This window comes from Herpailurus yagouaroundi, unplaced genomic scaffold (genome assembly GCF_014898765.1).
Source record: "Herpailurus yagouaroundi ecotype Mexico unplaced genomic scaffold, PumYag 163, whole genome shotgun sequence".
NCBI classification, from domain to species: Eukaryota; Metazoa; Chordata; class Mammalia; order Carnivora; family Felidae; genus Herpailurus; species Herpailurus yagouaroundi.
Window position 1 is genome coordinate 42,891,046 of NW_024412404.1, and position 15,928 is coordinate 42,906,973.

Consider the following 15,928-nt stretch of genomic DNA (forward strand, 5'->3'; position numbering starts at 1 on the left):
GGTAGAAATATAAACTGGAGTTGCAGGAGGCCCCCTTGACATCTCAGGAAAGAGTCTGCACGGAAAAGGTGACAGCAGAGAGGAAACAGAGCCAAGATATGGCCACAAAACAAGGCCAGCAGCATCATGGGAGCCTCTGAATTCATGGGCTTGCCCTTTTAGTTACATGTACAAAAACAAACAAATGAACAGTAACAACAACAAAAAAAAAAACCTTTTGGTATTTAGGCCTTTTAAGTTGGGTATTTTTTCATTTGTAACCTAAGGGGTCACGACTAGTAGAGTATCACTATGCAGCACTATGCTTGCCAGTCTTGGAGTGCAATGATAATAATAATAACAATATTTGAAAATTACACATCAAGAAATGCCATCTAGCCTACCTTCTCTGTTTGAATCAGCAACATTTGGTAACTTGGAGAAAACATCATATGTTCCACAGGCTCTTCAACCTGAAGAAAATCCTCTATTTTGTAATGTAAATCTTTAATAATAAAAGAATACACAAAGCCATCCTAGACACCAAAAAACAATGAGATAAACACAGAAAATCAGCCTCAGTCAATGCATGTATACTTTTCATGTCAAATGAGCTAAAACATATTGGCTACCATCCACAGTTTATTTTGGAATCATCATCAACGTTTACATTATCTAGAATGCCCTCTTTATTTAGGCAACTTTTAACCATCTTTCCTGGCCTAGTGTCAATTTTATTTCTTTTGTGACACAAAATTTTGTGACCTAAAATTTTACTGATCTCCCCTTTCTTTGAACTCCTCTAGCATCTATCTTTTTTACCAAATTCTTCATTATACAGGAGGTGGGGCAAATGAAGCAGTTTATTGTATGGCTTATGTATAGCAGTCTCCTTACTTCAAGGAACACTAGCCTTAATGTAATTATTTAATCACTATTATGCGTATTTCTTTTCTCCCCTAAATGATTCAAAGGTAGGGCATGTGGTGTTTATTTCCTTTATATCCTTCTTTCGAGTTCCTCTCACAGTGCTAGTACCCAGTAAAAATGGGTTGGTTGGTTGGTTGGTTGTAAACAGACTTAGGTTAATTTAACTATTCTCAAGACGAATTTGAGTTATTTTTACAGTAGTGAAGAGGCTTTGGACAAATTCACTCATCATTTCTAGATTAGTTCCCACTATAACTAAAATAAATGGATTGGTGAGATGGCTGGATTCAGATACTTGAGACCTGGGGGATAAAACACGCAAGGTGTTTTCTCCAAACTCATCACCATTCTCCATAATTCATGGAGCAGATGCTCCCACCACTCTTTTAAACTAGTGGGTTTTTTTTTTTATTTTATTTTAAAAATAATCTCTCTACCCAATGTGGGGCTTGAACTCACAACCCTGGCATCAAGAGTCACAGGCTCTACTAACTGAGCCAGCCAGGTACCCCTAAACTAGGTTTTTAAAAATGCCAAGGATGGGCTTGAGAAGGACAGAGTCAGAAAAGGCTATAAATGCAGACTAAATGTAGGAGGTGAGGGAGTGGGAATAGTCTGTTGCAAGGTTGGTGGGGTGATTATCAACTGAGTGTAGGTGTATGAGCTCCAAACTGCTTCTCATTGATGGAGCTACATCTTTCACCCTGACATCCTTGCCTAACTACCCTCAGGGTCCTGGAAATGTGATCTCTGGCAATGGAAGAGACAAAGCTAACAGCGGTCTTGGGACATCAACCAGTAGAGCTGAGACTTTAGTGTAGGTTGGCTCCAAACCTTAGCACTAATTACAATACCACAGAAAAGCAATGTGGTCTGAGCCCTTTTCATACTTAACTGAGACTGTGTGCTCTAATAAATGATAGCAAAAACTCTGGAGTTTGACACACCTGGGTTCAAGCCTCAACTACCACATTTACTGGCTGGTGAACTCTGTAAGGCTTGGCTCCTTCCTCTGTATAAGGAGGATGTCAATAGTTCCTACTTGATAGGGTCATTATAAAAACCAGTAAGATAATACAAGGAAAGCACTTAGCATGACGCCTGGCACCAAATAAGCACCAAATAAATGTAGGTCATTAATGCTAACTCTAATATGAACAATAACAATCTGATACATGTAAGCTAACTGGGTATGCACAAGAAGGTAAGCTGAAGCTTAGACAAAAGGTTCCATGTGTATCTGACAACCTGTTAAGTGCACAAACAGGCATGAAGTTGGGTGACAGATATTAATTAGGTGTTCTGGGGGACTTGGAGTTTTTAACTCTATTTTTGATTATTTGCAATAGTCTAGATACATGGCAGTTCATTATACTGTTCTACTTTTATATATATTTAAAACATTCTTCATATAAAAAGTTTTATAATAGCAAGCATCCAAAAAGGGAATAATTTTAATTAATAATCAGACAGAACCTGTTGTCCCAAATTATGCCTCATAATAGTAAGTGGCAACAAATGGAAGCTATATATACTCTTGAAAGCAATTAATTTTGAAGAAAAAATACATTACAATTCCAGAAATCAGCACGCCTCCCTTCTGATATGCCATGGTGACAGGATTAATCAGATGACATCCCTCTTTTGGCAAAGAAAAACAAGGTAAAACAGGTGACACATATTTAAAAGTGCAGTACAAAGCAATTAATTTCATTTTCTTTCCTAGTACTAGTCCTTTCTTTGTAATCCATACCAAAAGTCAGCTTTCTATCAGAATATGTGCTATAATGCCTCCCAAGCAATGAATCATAAAAGATGCTCAGCATTGATTACTAATGTAAATCACAGGAATTTTTTTAAAGTTCTGTATCATCAGGTCTGTGTAACTAACACTGTAGAATTATATAGCAAATGCACTTTCTTATTTTAGGGAAGCGTTGTCAGAGATTTTAAGATGCCAGGAAAAAACAAATAAAATGAAACCTAAGTTATTATCAAGCTGCATACTTAAGGTTTGTACATTTTATGGTATGTAAATTCATATCTCAGTAAATAAACAAAAAAGGATAAAAAGAAAGTAAAAAGAAAAATGTTCTATAGGAACAAATGTTATTAATAACATATTGCCCTCGGGGGGGAAAATAACAAAAGTGTATTACCTTTTATGTAGATAAACCATGACAACTATAAGATCAAAAGCTCATACAGCATCCATCAAATTACTTTTTTACTGTTACATGCTTGGCATTTTGCCAGATGCTAAGAAGCATACTGCCCTTTCCTTCAAAGACTATTCACCTCCCCACAGTTCCTTCTTTTCCAATCCAGGTGCCCCTGGATCCGAGGTTCTTATGACTCCTGGCCTGGCCTAGGTACCTGATGCTTAGAGCCACCTTCTAGGATTATCCTTTTCTGAATTATGGCTAAACTAATCTTCCCATGCACAATTCCAATTAGGGTACATCACCAGTCAGGAGTTTTTGATGTCTGCCCACTGTCAGCTCAATTAAGTAGAAACACCTTAGCTGGACATTCAAGGTCAGACATGGTATACATGTCCGTTTGTTCCCCACTAGCCCTGTGTAACACTCAATACTTTCAGACAAACTGGACCACTTCTTGTATCACAACCTTCCCCAGTTTTCCTTGTCTATGCAGATACCATTGCCAGAAACTCCACCTACCCTCATCTCTGCTTGTGACAACCCAAACTTCAACGGCCATTTCAAATGTCACCTTCAAAATGACTTAACATGGCCTGTTTCCCTCATTTGAATTCACATAGCAATTGGTGAAATTTCTCTTTAATGAAATTATCTTAGTCTACCTGGATGTAATTGTCTACTTGTTTAATTCTCTTCAATAAAATAGAAATCTCTTAAGGGTAGATATTATAAAATCATATATTTGCCACTTATGTCACCTCTGAGGCACTTTGTGTGGTATCTTACACATTGTAGAGGCTAGGCAAATATTTATATGAAAGCATTTATAATATACCACGAAAATTATTAGGAATAGTATGCAAGAAGGAAATAGTGAACAATACAAGACTACGCATGATTAAGTCCTAAATTTTGTATAACATATTACAAATGTGACAACAGTTTGGAAATGAAGAACGTTGCTTTAGAGTTCATTTTAAAAGGGAGGAGCCAAGATTGTGGAACAGCATGGAAGTTTTTTGTGTGTCTTGCATCCATGAAATACAGCCAGACCGACACTAAGCCATCCTGCACACCTAGAAAACTGATTTGAGGATTAACACAACAATCTGCACAACCTGAACCACACAATTCAGTAGGAATTCACCCCAAAAGAAAAAGCACAAAGAAATGACAGCTAGGGATTTAACCAACACAGATACAAGCAAGATGTCTAAACCAGAATTTAGAATCATGATAATAAGAATACTAGTTGGAGTCGAAAGTAGATGAGAATCCTTTTCTGAGGAGATAAAAGAAGTAAAAACTAGTCAGGATGAAATAAAAAATGCTATAACTGAGCTGCAATTACGGATGGATGCCATGGAAGGAAGGATGGATGAGTCAGAACAGAGAATCAGCGATATAGAGGACAAACTTATGGAGAATAATGAAGCAGAAAAAAAAAGGGGACATTAAAGCAAAAGATCATGATTTAAGAATTAGAGAAATCAGTGACTCATTAAAAAGTAACAACATCAGAATCATAGGGGTCCCAGAAGAGGAAGAGAGAGAAACAGGGGTAGAAGGGTTATGTGAACAAATCATAGCAGAAAATTTTCCTAACCTGGGGAAAGACAGAGACATCAAAATCCAGGAAGCACAGAGGACCCCCATTAGATTCAACAAAAACTGACCATCAATAAGGCATATCATAGTCAAATTCACAAAATACTCAGGCAAGGAGAGAATCATGAAAGCAGCAAGGGAAAAAAAGTCCCTAACATACAAGGGAAGACAGAGCAGGTTTGCAGTAGACCTATCCACAGAAACTTGGCAAGCCAGAAAGGAGTGGCAGGATATATTCATTTTGCTGAACAGAAAAATATGCAACCAAGAATTCTTTATCCAGCAAGGCTGTCATTCAAAATAGAAGGAGAGATAAAAAGTTTCCCAGACAAACAAAAATTAAAGGAGTTTGTGACCACCAAACCAACCCTGCAAGAAATTTTAAGGGAGACTCTCTGAGGGGAGAAAAGATGAAAATATAAATACATACATACATACATGCTATAAGCAACAAAGATTAGAAAGGACCAGAGTACACCACCAGAAACTCCAACTCTACAAGCATCATAATGGCAATAAATTCATGTCTTTCAGTACTCACTCTAAATGTCAATGGACTGAATGCTCCAATCAAAAGACAAAGGGTAAGAGAATGGATAAGAAAACAAGATCCATCTACATGCTGTTTACAAGAGACCCACTTTAGACCTAAAGACACCTTCAGATTGAAAACAAGGGGATGGAGAAACCATCTATCATGCTTATGGTCACCAAGAGAAAGCCAGAGTAGCCATACTTATATCAGACAATCTAGACTTTAAAATAAGGACTGTATCAAGAGATGCAGAAGGGCATTATATCATAATCAAGGGGTCTATCCACCAAGAAGACATAACACTTGTAAACATTTATGCGCCAAATGTATAAATCAATTAATCACAAAGAAACTCATCGATAGTAATACCATAAGAGTAGGAGACTTCGGGGCGCCTGGGTGGCTCAGTCGGTTAAGCGGCCGACTTTGGCTCAGGTCATGATCTCGCGGTCTGTGAGTTCGAGCCCCGTGTCGGGCTCTGTGCTGACAGCTCAGAGCCTGGAGCCTGTTTCAGATTCTGTGACTCCTCTCTGACCCTCCCCCGTTCATGCTCTGACTCTGTCTCAAAAATAAATAAACGTTAAAAAAAAAATAAAAAAAAAAAAGAGTATGAGACTTCAACACCCACTCAGAGCAATGGACAGATCGTCTAATCAAAAATCAACAAGGAAACAATGGCTTTGAAGGACACACTGGACCAGATGGATTTAACATATATTCAGAACATTTCATCCTAAAACAGCAGAATACGCATTCTTCTCCAGTGCACATGGAACGTTCTCCAGAATAGACCATATACTGGGACACAAATCAGCCCTAAGCAAGTACAAAAAGATCAAGATCATACTGTGCATATTTTCAGGCCACAATGCTATGAAATTCAAAATCAACCACAAGAAAAAATTGGAAAGGTAACACATACTTGGAGACAGAAGAACATCGTACTAAAGAATGAACGGGCTAACCAAGAAGTTAAAGAGGAAATTAAAAAGTATATGGAAGCCAATTAAAATGATAACATCACAACCCAAAACCTCCAGGATGCAGCAAAGGCGGTCATAAGAGGAAAGTATATAGCAATCCAGGCCTTCCTAAAGAAGGAAGAAATATCTCAGATACACAACCTAATCATATACCTTAAGAAGCTGGAAAAAGAATAGCAAATAAAACCCAAAGCCAGCAGAAGTCAGGAAATAATAAAGATTAGAGCAGAAATTGATGCTATCGAAACCAAAAAAACAGTAGAACAGATCAATGAAACCAGAAGCTGGTTCTTTGACAGAATTAACAAAATTGATAAACCACTAGTCAGTTTGATCAAAAAGAAAAAGGAAAGGACCCAAATAAATAAAATGAAGAATGAAAGAGGAAAGATCACAACCAACACAGCAGAAATAAAAACAATAATAAGAGAATAGTATGAGCAATTATACACCAATAAAATGGGCAACCTGGAAGAAATGGACAAATTCCTAGAAACACATAAACTACCACAACTGAAACAGAAAGAAGGAGAAAATTTGAACAGACTCATAACCAGTAAGGAAATCGAATTAGTAATAAAAAATCTCCCAAAAAACAAGAGTTCAGGGCCAGATGGCTTTCCAGGGGAATTCTACCAAACATCTAAGGAAGAGTTAACATCTATTCCTTTGAAGCTGTTCCAAAAAATAGAAACAGAAGGAAAACTTCCAAACTCTTTCTATGAAGCCAACATTACCTTGATTCCAAAACCAGACACAGACCCCACTAAAAAGGAGAACTATAGACCTATTTCCCTGATGAACATGCATGCAAAAATTCTCAACAAGATATTAGCCAACCGTATCCAACAATACATTAGAAGAATTATTCACCATGACCAAGTGGGATTTATACCTGGGATGCAGGGCTGGTTCAATATCTGCAAAACAATTAATGTGATTCATCACATCAATGAAAGAAAGGACAAGAACCATATGATCCTCTCAATAGATGCAGAGAAATCATTTGACAAAATACAGCATCCTTTCTTGATAAAAACCCTCAAGAAAGTAGGGATAGAAGGAGCATACTCAAGATCATAAAAGCCATATAAGAATGACCCAATGCCAATATCATCCTCAACGGAGAAAAACTGAGAGCTTTCCCCCTAAGGTCAGGAACAAGACAGGGATGTCCACTCTTACCACTGTTATTCAACATAGTATTGTAGTCTTAGCCTCTGCAATCAGACAACACAAAGAAATAAAAGGCATCCAAGAGGAAGATGCCAGGAGGAGGTCAAACATTTACTCTTCACAGATGACATTATACTCTATGTGGAAAACCCAAAATATTCTACCCCAAAACTGCTAGAATTGATTTATGAATTCAGCAAAGTTTCAGGATATAAAATCAATGCACAGAAATCAGTTGCATTCCTATACACCAACAATGAAGCGACAGAAAGAGAAATAAAGGAATTGATCCCATTTACAGTGGCACAAAAAACCATAAAATACCTGGGAGTAAATCTAACCAAAGAGGTGAAACATGTATACACTGAAAACTATAGAAAGCTTATGAAAGAAATTGAAGAAGACACACACACACACAAAAAAAAAAAAAAAAAAAAAGGAAAAAGATTCCTTGCTCCTGGATAGGAAGAACAAATATTGTTAAAATGTCGATACTACCTAAAGCAATCTACATATTCAATGCAATCCCTATCAAAATAACACCAGCATTCTTCACAGAGCTAGAACAAATAATCCCAAAATTTGCATGGAACCAGAAAATACCCCGAATAGCCAAAGCAATCTTGATAAAGAAAACCAAAGCAGGAGGCATCACAATCCCAGACTTCAAGTTATACTACAAAGCTGTAATCATCAGGATAGTATGGTACTGGCACAAAAACAGACACTCAGATCAATGGAACAGAATAGAGAACCCAGAAAGAGACCCACAAATGTATGGCCAACTAATCTTTGACAAAGCAGGAAAGAGTATCCAATGGAATAAAGACAGTTTCTTCAGCAAGTGGTGCTGGGAAAACTGGACAGCGACATACAGAAGAATGAACGTGGACCACTTTCTTATATCATACACAAAAATAAATTCAAAAAGACCTAAATGTCAGACAGGAAGCCATCAAAATCCTCGAGGAGAAAACAGGCAAAAACCTCTTTGATCTTAGCCGCAGCAACTTCTTACTCAACACGTCTCCAGAGGCAAGGTAAACAAAAGCAAAAATGAACTACTGGGACCTCATCAAAATAAAAAGCTTCTGCACAGTGAAGGAAACAATCAGGAAAACTAAAAGGCAACCAACAGAATGGGAGAAAGAATTTGCAAACGACATATCAGATAAAGAGTTAGTATCCAAAATCTATAAAGAACTTATCAGACTCAACACCCAAAAAACAAATAATCCAGTGAAGAAATGGGCAAAAGACATGAATAGACACTTCTCCAAAGAAGACATCCAGATGGCCAACCGACACATGAAAAATGCTCATCACTCATCATCAGGGAAATACAAACCAAAACCACAATGAGATACCACCTCACACCTGTCAGAATGGCTAACATGAACAACTCAGGCAACAACAGATGTTGGCGAGGATGTGGAGAAAGAGGATCTCTTTTGCATTGTTGGTGGGAATGCAAGCTGGTGTAGCCACTTTGGAAAACAGTATGCAGGTTCCTCAAAAAATTAAAAACAGAACTACTCTACAACCCAGCAATTTCACTACTACGTATTTATCCAAGGGATACAGGTAAAATGTTTCAAAAGGGGAACATGCACCCCAATGTTTACAGGAGCACTATCAACAATAGCCAAAGTATGGAAAGAGTCCAAATGTCCATTGATGGATGAATGGTGGATGATGGATGAAAGAAAATGTGGTATATATATACAATGGAGTACTACTCGGCAATCAGAAAGAGTGAAATCTTGCCCTTTGCAACTACGTGGATGGAACTGGAGGTTATTATGCTAAGTGAAATTAGTCAGAGAAAGACAAATATCATACGACTTCACTCATATGAGGACTTTAAGAGACAAAACAGATGAACATAAGGGAAGGGAAACAAAAATAATATAAAAACAGGGAGGGGGACAAAACATAAAAGACTCATAAATATGGAGAACAAACTGAGGGTTACTGGAGGGGTTGTGGGAGGGGGTATGGGCTAAATGGGTAAGAGGCACTAAGGAATCTACTGAAATCATTGTTGCACTATATGCTAACTAATTTAGATATAAATTTAAAAAATAAGAAATTAAATTAAAAAAAAGAATTTGTTTTAAAAAAACATATAGGTGCTAATCTGTAGCAATCTCTGGGATTTAACTCTGGAGCCAAAGGATGAGTAAAACACAGTTCTTGACTTCAAAGAATTGATGTCTAGTGGGAAACACAGACATGCACATGGGACACTGTGAAAGCACAGGATGAGGCTCTACCAAGAGAGCAAGTCTCAATGAATCCCATACAGGATCACTGAATTTCACCCTAAGGTTGGGGTGAAGACAGGGAAGGATCCACTGAGGATGACCTCATCAGGTAGACCAGGAAGAGAAGGGCATCTTAGACAAAGATAACTACAAATGCCAGCAGGCAGAATTTAGAGGCAGCACAGGAATGATGAGAACTTCTCCAAGGCTTATGTGGGAGAAGCTGGAACTGGGAAGGCAGGCCACAAAAGGGGTTCACTTTGTAGAGAGCTATAGGATGGCATTGTGGAGGCAAGGTTAAAGAGAACTTAGCCTGGAGGGTACAGGTGACAGTGAAAGGAAGCCAGGGTTGGGGCAGGAAAGTCAAACCTAATGACTTCAATGAAGTCTAAGCCAGGGAATGGGAGTAAGAGTAGATAAGGGGCACTGTCCTAGGGTAAACTTGCTGTAGGTGGTGGTATTGAGCTGGGAACTCAAGATTTCAGAGAGTAAATTGGCAAGAGGGTGAGCTAGGAGGCATGTCTGTGAAAAGACAGGAAGAAATTACTGGCTAGATCAGAAAACTCAACCTGGGGAGTAGAAGGAAACAATATAAATAGAGCAGGTAGGATCAGATTAGAGAGAGTGTAGAATCAAGGCAAAGCAGTCATTGAATTGCATGTTGAAATGGTCTTCAAGGGGGCGCCTGGGTGGCTCAGTCGGTTAAGCGTCCGACTTCAGCTCAGGTCATGATCTCACGGTCCGTGAGTTCAAGTCCCGCGTTGGGCTCTGTGCTGACAGCTCAGAGCCTGGAGCCTGTTTCAGATTCTGTGTCTCCCTCTCTCTGCCCCTCCCCTGTTCATGCTCTGTCTCTGTCTTAAAAATAAATAAACGTTAAAAAAAAATTGAAATGGTCTTCAAGAAGGACAGTTTGGCAAGGATGAGATGCCTGCTTTGGGTTAGTGTAGATTAAGGCCAATGAAGTCAGTCCTAAGGTTGCTGCAGAAATCAAGAAGTGAAATAACAAGAGGAATGGAGAGTGGAATAAGTGGAATGGAGAGTGCATTGCACAAAGTGGGGAGCTCGCAATGACCAGTCTCCCTTCTCAAAAGGTCTATACCTAGCTCCTAGACCCAAAAGGTCTATACCTAGCTAATGAGTGGACATTAGCTTCTGTGACTAAGGGCAACCCTGGCCACAGCTGATGGGACCAGGAATGGACATCAGATCTAAGGAAAATAAATCCAATTCTCTTAGCAATTCTAATCAAGGAACACAAGATAATTTTCAAGATGGCAGTTGAAATTAAAAGAGGTCATTGTGGAAAAAGGCCTTGAAAGGGGTGGAGGGCAGGAAAGGGCATAATTTGTTGATTAAACAAAATAGGCATATGTATGGGAAAGGATATAGCATAGTAGCTAATAACTTGAACTCTGGCATTCCCTATCAAAATAATGTCAGCATTCTTCACAGGGCTAGAACAAACAATCCTAAATTTGTATGGAACCAGAAAAAATCCCAAATAGCCAAAGCAATCCTGAAAAACAAAACCAAACCTGGAGGTATCACAATTCCGGACTTCAAGCTGTATTACAAAGCTATAATCATCAAGACAGTGTGGTACTGGCACAAAAACAGACACATAGATCAATGGAACAGAATAGAGAACTCAGAAATGGACCCACAAATGTATGGCCAATTTATCTTTGACAAAGCAGGAAAGAATATCCAGTGGAAAAAAAGACAGTCTCTTCAGCAAATGGTGCTGGGAAAACTGGACAGCAGCACACAGAAAAACGAACCTGAACCACTTTCTTATACCATATACAAAAAAAAAAACCCTCGAAACAGATAAAAGACCTAAATGTAATACAGGAAGCCATCAATATCCTCGAGGAGAAAACAGGCAAAAACCTCTTTGATCCTGGCCGCAGCAACTTCTTACTTGACATATCTCCAGAGGCTAGGTAAACAAAAGCAAAAATGGACTATTGGGACCTCATCAAGATAAAAAGTGAAGGAAAAAATCAGCAAAACTAAAAGGCAACTGACAGAATGGGAAAAGATATTTGCAAATGACATATCAGATAAAGAGTTAGTATACATTGGGGCGCCTGGGTGGCGCAGTCGGTTAAGCGTCCGACTTCAGCCAGGTCACGATCTCGCGGTCCGTGAGTTCGAGCCCCGCGTCAGGCTCTGGGCTGATGGCTCAGAGCCTGGAGCCTGTTTCCGATTCTGTGTCTCCCTCTCTCTCTGCCCCTCCCCCGTTCATGCTCTGTCTCCCTCTGTCGCAAAAATAAATAAACGTTGAAAAAAAAATTAAAAAAAAAAAAAGTTAGTATACAAAATCTATAAAGAACTTATCAAACTCAACACCCCCAAAACCAAATAATCCAGGGAAGAAATGGCCAAAAGACATGAATAGACATTTCTCCAAAGACGACACCCAGATAGCTAACAGACACATGAAAAGATGCTCAATATCACTCATCAACAGGGAAACAGAAATCAAACCCACAACGAGATACCACCTCACACCTCTCAGAATGGCTAAAATTCACAGATGTTGGTGAGGATGTGGAGAAAGAATGCTTTTGTACTCCTGGTGGGAATATACTCCAGTGCAGCCACTCTGGAAAACAGTATGGAGGTTCTTCAAAAAATTAAAAATAGAACTACCCTATGGCTCAGCAATTGCACTACTAGGTACCTATCCAAGGGATACAGTTGTGCTGATTCAAAGGGACACATGCTCCCCAATGTTTATAGGAGCACTATCGAGAATAGCCAAAATATGGAAAGAGCCCAAATGTCCATTGAAGGATGAATGGATTAAGAAGATGTGGTATATATATATATATATATATATATATATATATATATATATATATATACAATGGAATATTGCTTGGCAATAAAAAAGAATGAAATCTTACAATTTGTAACCAAGGATGAAACTAGAGTGTATTATACTAAGTGGCATAAGTCAGTCAGAGAAAGACAAATATCATATGATTTCACTCGTGTGGAATTTAAGATACAAAACAGATGAACATAAGGGAAGGGAAGCAAAAATAATATAAAAACAGAGAGGGATACAAACCATAAGAGACTCTTTTTTTTTTTTTTAATTTTTTTTTTTCAACGTTTATTTATTTTTGGGACAGAGAGAGACAGAGCATGAACGGGGGAGGGGCAGAGAGAGAGGGAGACACAGAATCGGAAACAGGCTCCAGGCTCTAAGCCATCAGCCCAGAGCCCGACGCGGGGCTCGAACTCACGGAGTGCGAGATCGTGACCTGGCTGAAGTCGGACGCCTAACCGACTGCGCCACCCAGGCGCCCCCATAAGAGACTCTTAAATACAGAGAACAAACTGAGGGTTGCTGGTGGGGTGTTGGGTGGGGATATGGGTTAAATGGGCAAGGGGCATTAAGGAGGGCACTTGTTGGGATGCGCACTGGGTGTTATATGTAAGTGATGAATCACTAAAGTCTATTCCTGAAGTCATTATTACACTAAATGATAACTAACTTGGATTTAAATTAAAAAAATAATAAAATAAAATAACTTGGACTCTGAAGTTCTTTTAAGTGGGCTTCATGTCCAGTGCAGAGCCCAATGTGGGGCTTGATTTCATGACCCTGAGATGAAGACCTGAGCTGAGATCAAGTGTTGGACGCTTGGGGTGCCTAGGTGTCTCAGTCGGTTAAGTGTCTGAATCTTGGTTTTGGCTCAGGTCATGATCTCATGGTTCCTGAATTTGAGCCCCATGTCAGGCTCTGTGCTAACAGTGTGGAGCCTACTTGGGATTCTCTCTCTCTCCCTCTCCCTCTGCCCCTACCCTGCTCATGCACTCTCTCTTTCTCTCAAAATAAATAAGCTTAAAAAAAAAAAAAAAAGAGTTAGACACTTAACCAGCTGAGCCACCCAGGTGCCCCAATGGACTCCGAAGTCTTATTGCTTGTGTTCAGGTATTAGTTCCACAGTTTACCAGTTATGTGAATTTGGGAATTTTCCTTAACCTCTCAATGCTTACGTTTTTTTCATCTTTCTCATGGAGATGAAAATGTATCTCTTTATAAAGTTGTTTTGAGGATTACATGAAATATACACATAGAGTGCAGCAGAATGCCCAGAGCATAGAACACTAGCTAGAAGGAACATGCACAGGACTTGGTAATTAACTGTGGGATAAAGGAAAAGAAAGAATCAAAGAGGTCTCCAAGCAAGAGAAAAATAAGGAACAAACATCCAATTTCAAGTGTAAAACCATCACCAGTGGCTACATTTCTGGGAATAATGAAACAAAGTAGTTTCTCACCCCTTGATGTCGTATCTTCTATCTTATTAAGTATGGTCACCTTCAAGGTTTCTGCATTAACCATTAAAAGATGACCCTCTTCACAGCCAATGTATAGGTCATTTGTTGGAGTCCAGCAATGCATAGTTGGGTGAAGCAAAGGATACAGATCGTCTTTAGGCTTTAGGAAAAGATTAGAAACCTTGTGTTAACAACATTTATGGCTGTGGTACCAGGTGGCTCATTCAGTTAAGCGGCGGACTTGAGCTGAGGTCATGATCTAGCAGTCTGTGAGTTGGAGACCCTCATCTGGCTCTGTGCTGACAGCTCAGAGCCTGGAGCCTGCTATGGATTCTGTGTCTCCCTCTCTCTCTGCCCCTCCCCCACTTGCAATCTGTCTCTCTTTCTCTCTCTCAAAAATAAATAAACATTAAAAAAAGAGAGAGAGAGAGAGAGACAACATTCATGGCTTAAGAGCCAGAGAAATACCCAACAGAATAACTTCCAGAAAGAAACAAATGAATATGGACTTATATCCTTTCAATTCATTGGTCCTGTTTGCCAAGAGCTAAGTGAACTTACCATTCCTTGCTCCACTTATCATTCTATATTTTAATTCACTAAGAATATATAAGATGGTCTTGCCAGCATATTTGGAGTTCTAGTGTCACAGGGTTTCATGAAAATTTTAAGTAATAACTCCTACACTGCTTCTTGGTAGACTTTTTTGCTATCTCGAATCTAAGAAAGACGTTGTCTAGCTAAAATCACCCTTTCTGAGGAAAACTTTTGTCATCATTTCACCCTCCTGATTCTGCAGGGGGCACAGATATGATTTTCCTTGAGTGGTTATGGAGAAGTTGACCCAGATCCTCTGGCATAGTTTTTAGGGGAAATGAAAAGAGGACACGTGCCTGATTTTGGTGGCCTAATTTGGTTCATGAAACATCCTATGTGGTTTTGATACCATGGAAAACTCAAAGAGAAAGACACAACATCTATGGAATGTGCCTAAAAGAAAAGCTGGCTTTGGGAAGTAAGAACAATATGGACCAAGGATCTAAGGCAAACTTTTCCTGTAAAGGACCAGGTAGTGAATATTTTAGGCTTTGTGGACCACATAGGTCTCTGTCACATATCCCTTTTATTTTTTTTTAAACACCCTAATAAAAAATGCAAAAACCATTCTTAGCTTGGGGCCATATAAAAACTGGCCACAGTTTGTTGATCTCTGCCTTAGACGGTAATACCTCAGTAATATGGCCCCTGCAGCTTTAAATACTCATGTTCCACAGGGGACATGCTCTTCTGTCAGCACAGAGCAGGTCTCCTCATAAGTTAAGGCCTCCCTGCTTTCCTTCCTGGAGGTCAAGGCAGCTGTGGCAGCTATTTTGGGCATATGCCCCACAGCACTGATTAAAACTATGAATTCAGAATACATAACACAGGACTGCTTCCTTTCTAGTTAAACAAATCAAATATACTAGTTTACTTACTTAGTTATTACTGTCTGAGCTTTTGGTTATACTATAGCACTGTTTAGAATTGCATTAGCTAGAAAGTAATGTTTTTGTTATCTTTAGGATCCTTACACCCATTGGAACAGAAAAACATTTTAATAAGCTATTGACCAAATTAACAGAATTTTTGAATACTTTGAGACCTCCATGTTTATTTCATTCTTTCATTCACTTTTTAATTCATCTAAAAAATATTTATTAAACACTTACTACATTCCAGGTACTGTTCTAGGCACAGGGATGTAGCAGTGAACAAAACAGACACACACACACACACACAAAAATCTCTGCCCTCATGGGGCTTATGTCCTGGTGAAGGGAAACAGAATAAAAATAAGCTAAGAAGTTAACCATATAGAATATTATATGTTGACAAATGCTGTGGATAAACATAAAGCAGAAGTTGGAATAGGTTCTACAGTTGGGAAATACTGCAAACCTATTCAACAGTAATTTTTTCATTAGAAACTCCTCAATATATACA

At 38.9% G+C, this 15,928-nt stretch overlaps 1 protein-coding gene across 3 annotated transcripts in view; it reads right to left on the reverse strand.

Moving 5' to 3' along the window:
* CFAP43 (cilia and flagella associated protein 43) overlaps positions 1-15,928 on the reverse strand; it is a 128,702-nt gene that overhangs the window by 93,665 nt on the left and 19,109 nt on the right. For all 3 annotated transcript variants that reach the window (XM_040486358.1, XM_040486359.1, XM_040486357.1), the window contains exons 6-8: positions 13,946-14,105; positions 2,483-2,550; positions 384-515 (exon numbers count right to left, since the gene is read on the reverse strand). In XM_040486358.1, coding sequence (XP_040342292.1) covers positions 384-515; positions 2,483-2,550; positions 13,946-14,105 — 360 coding nt within the window. The remainder of the gene's footprint in view (positions 1-383; positions 516-2,482; positions 2,551-13,945; positions 14,106-15,928) is intronic.